The sequence below is a fragment of the Chrysochloris asiatica genome, unplaced genomic scaffold, assembly GCF_000296735.1.
Source record: "Chrysochloris asiatica unplaced genomic scaffold, ChrAsi1.0 scaffold00077, whole genome shotgun sequence".
In the NCBI taxonomy this organism is placed as follows: domain Eukaryota; kingdom Metazoa; phylum Chordata; class Mammalia; order Afrosoricida; family Chrysochloridae; genus Chrysochloris; species Chrysochloris asiatica.
The window spans coordinates 2,643,222-2,650,461 of NW_006408595.1; the positions used below are offsets into that span (position 1 = coordinate 2,643,222).

Genomic DNA, 7,240 nt, shown 5'->3' on the forward strand with positions numbered 1-7,240 from the left:
AAAAAAAAAAAAAAGCAGGGGAAGGTAAAAAGAGGAAGAAGGGGAAGAAAGAATTAACAAACAAAAACAAGGAAAGGAAAAAGCCAGGGTAGATTCCAGACCCAGAGGAGAAAATTCAGAAGTCTTCTGCCAGTCAAAGAGCTCACATGGTGAATGGGTAAAGGATGAGACAGTTGTTGCTCAGTCCTAGATGGAATACCTGTGTGCCTAGATGTTTATGTTCTGAGCACTCAATCTGGAAATAGTTCTTGCAGATGCTTAAGAAGCTAGGACTGAGGTCTTCCTGTCCCAAAGGGCAATTGGGCGCAAGAGTTCCTGCTTTATCTAGAGCTAGCCACTACTGGCTCTGCATGTCCAGAGTTGGCTTCGACTGAATCTAGGGGTTGGTGTGGATAGGTTCTGACTCATTTTTATGTGACTCACAACTGCTAAGCTCAACATCGTGCAGTTACTGGAGAACAGGAACTTTGCTCTGGGTGTACATGTGCAGCTGGGGACTGGCCAAACATCTGGTCACCAGGGTAATGTGGTACACAAGAAGAACATCACCCCTTTCTGTCAGTTATTAGTATAATGGTACACTTTTACAACACTTCTAAAAGTCACCTGTGAAAGTTCAAAATGGCCAGGCTGTGACTGGTCGGCAAGCACAAGTCTCTTCTCCCAACTCCTCCCTGCTCCTCCCACCATCCATCTGTTCATTTTCTTATTCTAATGAGTGCTATTCCAGGGCTGGTCAAGGCCATCCCTGCAAGCTTGAAGCAGAGCTCACCTGAATCCTGGTTCTAGGGTTGGTGTGGATAGCTCCTGACTCAATTTGATGGGGCTTAAAACTGCACCACTTTACCACTGTGCAGCTTTAATTCAGGGAGTGCAGGTACTAGGCTGGGTTTATATATACGCAGGTGAGAGTTGGCAACTGGGCACCAGGTGAGTGTCAGGAACAAGAAAAAATATTGCACCTTTATCTGCAGGAGCCAGCAGTATACCTCTGGATCACCAAAGTCACTCAAACAAAAGTTTAAGATGGCCATACCACATCTGGTCTGCCGGCAGAGGTCACCAGTCTGTCTCTTTTTTTTGCCATGTCTCTTCAGCATCTTCTTCTAGTAAGCATTCAGTCCACTTCTATCTCCCTCCATCTGAAGCCAGGGTTCCAGGACCATCATCTGTGCTGCTACATTTGGTTTTCCGTATCTTTGTCATAGAGGGACTGTGTAGTGTTTCTGCCTAATCTGTCATCTTGCCACATATCCAGGACTCTGACTTTTAAATAATTGAAAGAGAAGGAAGAAATTGAGAAAGGCATGAATTTATGATTTAGATAAATGGTTGTTGATAGAGTGATGCCATTCACCAAGAGTAAAAAAATATACATAGGAGGTGGTGGCAGTAAAGATTAGCTGTACCCTTTTTATAAAGTAAAGGTGCCATGGTGAAATGTCTACTGAGCCAAGGACCACAGTTCCTAATCTTTCATCGATTTATGTGTGCCCATGTAGATAGATCTCATCACTGAATGAATGTTAGCAGAGTGGTGTGCATCATTTTCAGGTCAATGCTTTTAAGAGTAGTAATTCCTTCTCCCTGTTACTCTCTTTCTTCTGATGGATAGATGGCATTGAGGCCCTCAGGGATGATGGAGCCACGAGATGTAAAGTACTGGTTCTCTTAATTACTGCATGGAGGACAATTGCCAGTAGACCAGGAACATCTACTTTGAACTCTAATATGAGAGAGAACTGTGTATGAACATTATACATTTTGTGATTTAAAAAAATATATATATATGATCTAACCTTACTCTTAATTCAGAGGGAGAACAGAGTTCTACAGGAAGATGAGTTAAGAATGATCTCTTAAGGTCAATTGAGGGTCCTCTAAGAAAGCTGTGTTCTAGCTAGAGATATACAGGAATTTACATATATAGGGCTTCAGGTCAGAAGAGATATTAAGTCTTCAGTGGATAGTTCATAATTGAATACATTTGTGTGTGCTTCCTAAGAGAAAGCATATAAAATAACAACAAAGGTTTACAGTCTCCAGGAGACACAACATTTAAATTTGAAGGAGTGCAGTGAAAAAGAAACCAGAAAAGATCTAGAATGAGCTACTAGAAAGGCTTGAGAAGTACTAGAAGAGTGCTGTCAAGAAAGAAAAAAGAGACTGTCAGGGAGGAATATGTGGTCAGTAGTATGAGATGTTATGGAGTTCTGTTATTGGAATCCTAGTGTGGTGGTGTGAGAATAAGCACTGGATTGCTAACCGAAAAGCCAGTGATTCGAACCCTCCAGCAACTCCTTGGAAACCCTATACAGGGTTACTGTGAGTCAGAACTGACGCCGTGGCATTTATCAATAACATCCTGTTACTACTTTAAAGAACTCATTTTCCCAGATATGAAATATATATATATAAATATAAAATCACCCCCAAAGGAATTATTAATAGTTTAAAATAAAGACTTAAACTCTGTCTGTAGATAGCTGGCAGCTTGAATGTGACTTGAGCAAGTCAGAAAAGAAAATAAACTCATTGGCAGATTCTGAAGGGGATCAGGTGATGTGATGAGTTCTTTGGAAAGAACAGATGTGGTAACTTTAAATTTGTGATATCTACCCAGTTATCTACCCAGAACTGGGAGTCCTAGTATGGCACTTTTGGATAAGCACTGGGCTGCTGTTAAGGTTGGTGGTTCAAATCCACCAGCTGCTCCTCAGAAACCCTACTATACAGGGTTGCTATGACTCAGAATTGATTGAGCAGCACTTAAACCCCAAACTCAAGGTACATTGGAACCCTAGCTAAAATTTAGATTTCTGTCAGTTTCAAATAGCTGTGATGGGCAGGGAAGTTCCAGGAGGAAATCCAACAGGGGCCACCATATATAAAAGATATGGACAGACCAAAGAAAAGCAGACAATTCCATCTTGAATAGGCAGTCTAAGAGTATTGTTACTGTTAAGTGCCATAGCGTCACTTCCAACTCATCGCAACCCTGTATGGGGTTTTCAAGGAGCAGCAGGTGGGTTAGAACGCTGCCCTTATGGTTCACAGTGCTAAATCAAGGCACTGACAGAATTCTGCTCTGCATTTTAACTTCTGTAGCCTATGTTGTTGTATAAATGATCCCAACATTGCTTCTTTCCCTTGTGTGTGACTCTCTATATCTGGTCTGTTCTTTTTATAAAATAACATTGAGAAGGGCTTAGGTTCAGGATTCATATTACTCTGGTTAATAAAACAAAAGAGAACTACTTCCAAACAAGGTCACATTCATAATACCGGCCTAGGACTTGAATATATCATTCTGTGGGACATAGGTCAAGCAGATAGATTCATAGTCACATTTTCTTAACATTTTTTTTTTTCTTTTTATTGTGAATTGGGTGAAAGTTAACAGAAATCAGTTTTTTTTTTTGTTTTTTTTTAATAAATGTTTTGTTGTGAATTATGTGATAGTTTACATGGGATACCATAGATTTTACATTCATTCTGTCATATATCGTTTCATTGCCATAGTTACAATCCCATCCATGCACCATCAACCAACCAAAGGGTATATCCTGCAAGCCTGTTTCCCCCCATTCCCCCCCAGACAGCAGCACACAGCTCCTTTCCCTCTCTGGATCTCAAGTTCCCAGCCTCTCCATCTCTCCGCGTCATTGTCTCTGCCTCCATCTCAGGCATCACGACTTCTTTGGGTAGGGTCCCACTCTCTGCTCTTCTCCATTGTTGGTCCCAGGGCCCTCCACTCCTAGACTGAAAAGTTAATAACTCCCCTCCTTGCTGTAAAATGTCCACCTTTACATTTCCATCCCTCACAATCAGTCCTGATAACAATTATTCACAATTGCATCACAAGAGACCCATCTGCATTTCATTTCATCAGCCCTTCCTAGACAGGTTGGATACTACTCACTGGAGGCTCTATTTCCCTCCATGCCTCTGGATCTAGGTTCCCTAACAGAGATCAGTTTTACATTCAACAATTCATACACATTTTGTTTCATCTCTATTGCAATCCCTGCCCCCCCATGAAATATCACGCTTCCTATGCTTCCTGTTTCCATCCCTCCTCCTTTCTTAAAATCCTCCTGAATTTAGTCCTTGTGTAAATACTACCTTTTGTCCTCAAAAGGCTCATTATTGGAAGATATGGGTACCTCCCTAATGTTTTTGCAGGGCGTTGAGTTCACTTCTAGTTCTGAGGAGTGACTAAAGGTCCCACCAGTCTCAAATCACTAAGCCTGATCTTATTTTGTGACTTGGAGTTTTGTTCTGTAATTTTCTACCACTATCCAAAACCTTCTAATGTGATCCCTTTCAGAGCAGTTGGTAATGGTACCTGGACCTCATCATTCTTCTGATCTCAGGGTCATGGAGACTAATATTCATGTGACATCAATCTCTTATCTGAATTTAATAAATTTAAAAATCACCAAAAAAGATGCTTAACCTCCTTCAACTTTGTGGTAAATAAGAAACGCTCTGGGATAAAAATTAAAAAAAAGGAAAAGAAAACAAATTATGAATTATACAGAAAGTGATGAATACCCAAACCAGTGATGTTATATATTTTAAGAGCTTTTATTATAAAGTACAGAGTACCCTGAAATAAACTGATAACAATGTAAGAAGTTATACAATTGAAAAAATAAATCCTTGTGTGTCTTTTTCAACTGCATCTGCTGTGATTATATCAAACTTTTCCTTTTTATTGATAATAAATTTATTTGCAGTCTTGCTTGCTGTTTCTACACCAATTTCACTTCATTTTGTTGCTTATAACAAGTTATTTTTGTCTTCATGGATCTAAAATCATCTTTGTTGAATTAAAATAATGTAAATAAGAGAGAAAATAAAATGCATATTATAGATGAATTGGTACCATTTCAAAATAATGTTTCTGAATTTTGAAATAGGGCAGATGTAAATATACACTTGAGAATTGTTAAATTTTTGGTTTTCTTCTAGATTCTGATGGAAGAAAGAAAAACGTGTATTTTAAAAGAAAGGCCAGCATCTAAGAAAATGTGTCAGTATACTGTATAAGTCAATTTTATTCTTTTAAAAAGCTTTAAGATTTAAGTAGAAGTCAGTTAAATTTTTAGCTTTTTGTGAGCAAATATATTCTATGGATAGACTATACTAGTAAATGCAATTGACTTTAAAATTGCTTTTATTTAGAAAATATATTATACATGGTGTAATATATGTAAATTAATAAGTAATAAAACACATACACCTTGTACTTAACCATGTTCTTTAAGAAATAGTACATTATCAGTATCTTTGAAGGTTTCCTCAATTGCACATTCTAATCTGCCCCTAGAGGTAACTGTTATCCTGAATTTTTCTTTTGTAATTTGTATCATATATAGACTTTTTAATTGCTTGATTTTGAAATTTATGTATACTGAGGCAAACTGGTGATGCAAACAGTTAACACTCAACTACTAAAATGGTTGGAGATTTGAACCCATCCAGAGGCACCTAACAAGACAGTGATCTGCCTTGAAAACATCACAACCTTGGAATCCCTGTGGAGTACAGTTCTACTTTGACCTACATGGGGTCCTCACACATCAGAATCTACTCAGTGGCAACTAACAACAACCATAGGGCAGTCCTACAAATAGTGTGGTTTTTATTACATAGCCTCACTGATAGGGATTATGGTGAAACTGAATTTTCATGAATATAGTATAGATGTTGTTGTGAAATGCTGTCGCGCAAATGCTTTGTTCTAGACTAATTGAAACCACTACTCATCTGTCAGTTTTTTGTACTGTGGTGGCTTGCTGTGATGATAAATGTCAGTAGCGTCATCCACACTAGACAGATTTAAGCAGAGCTTCCAATTTAGACTAGGAAGAAGGAGAGGCGGGCTACTTCTGGATGTGTAGCCACTGAAAATATAATGAATAGCAGCAGATCATTGTCAGATATAGTACCAGAAGATGAAAACATTATGAATAGCAGTGGAATATTGTCAGATACAGTGCTGGAAGATAGCTCAGATTGGAAGGCATTCAAATTATGACTGGGAGAAGAGCTGCTTCCTGAAAATAGAGTTAAAAGATGAGAATGGAGTAAAGCTTTTGGAACCTTCATTTGCTGTTAGGACACAACAGCTGCAAACATTCATTAATAATTGGAATATGGAATGTATGATGAATCTAAGAAAATTGAAAGTTGATTTCTTGATGCCTGCTTCCATAAGTGTCATTAGTGGATCCAAGCAAAATGAAGTCTTTGACAACTTCAGTATTTTCTCCATTTTTCTATTCTCCGTGATGCTATTTATGGGTGCAGTTGAGGTGATTTTTTCTTTACATTGAGATGCAACCCATACTGAAGGCTGTTGTCTTTGATCTTCATCAGTAAGTCTTTTAGGCCCTCTTCACTTCCAATAAACAAGGTTGTAGTACTTGCAGATCTGCAAGGTTAATGAGTCTTTCTCCAATCCTTATGCCAGGTGCTTCTTAAAATACAGATTCTTGGATTATATGCTCAGCAGACAGATAGAGTAAGTATGGTGAAAGAATATAATGCTGGCACACATCTTTCCTGATTTTAAGCCATTCAGTGTCTCCTTGAGCTTTCAGACTAAGACAGATTAAGGAGGAGGAGAGGCAGATTAGGTTTTAATATTTAACCACTGAAAACTTTATAAATAACAGTGGAACACTGTCAGTATCAGATATTAATACTATCTGACAGTGTCAGTAAATCACAGATAAACATCTTTCTGGTAATCTCTACTTTCATCTAAGATCCATTTGATGTAAGCAGTGATATCCCTCTTGCCACATCCTCATCTGAATCCATCTCAACCTCTGACAGTTCCCTGTCAGTGTACTGTTGCAGCCTTTTTAAATTATCTACTTGCATGTGATTCTACTTGCATGTGATTTTAATGGTATTGTCAGATGATTTCTGCATTTTCTGGGTCACCTCTTTTTGGAGATCCAAATATGGATCTCTTTGAATCAGTTGGCCAGGTAGCTTCCAGATTTCTTGGCATAGATGAGTGAGTGCCTCCATTTTGTTGAAAATTTTCAATTTGTATTCCAAGAATTCCCAGAGCCTTATTCTTTGCAAATGCCTTCAGTGCACCTTATACATCTTCATTATCATTGACTCTTGATCATATGCTACCTCTTGAAATGGTTGAATATAGACCATTTCTTTTTGGTACAGTGACTATGTATTCCTTCCATCTTCTTTTTTTTTT

At 38.3% G+C, this 7,240-nt stretch overlaps 1 protein-coding gene across 1 annotated transcript in view; it reads left to right on the top strand.

Annotated features, from left to right (window-relative positions):
- Positions 1–7,240, top strand: part of LOC102838465 (chromosome unknown open reading frame, human C12orf40) — a 146,217-nt gene that overhangs the window by 96,075 nt on the left and 42,902 nt on the right. Inside the window, exon 13 of the mRNA XM_006865344.1 lies at positions 4,978–5,038. Coding sequence (XP_006865406.1) covers positions 4,978–5,038 — 61 coding nt within the window. The remainder of the gene's footprint in view (positions 1–4,977; positions 5,039–7,240) is intronic.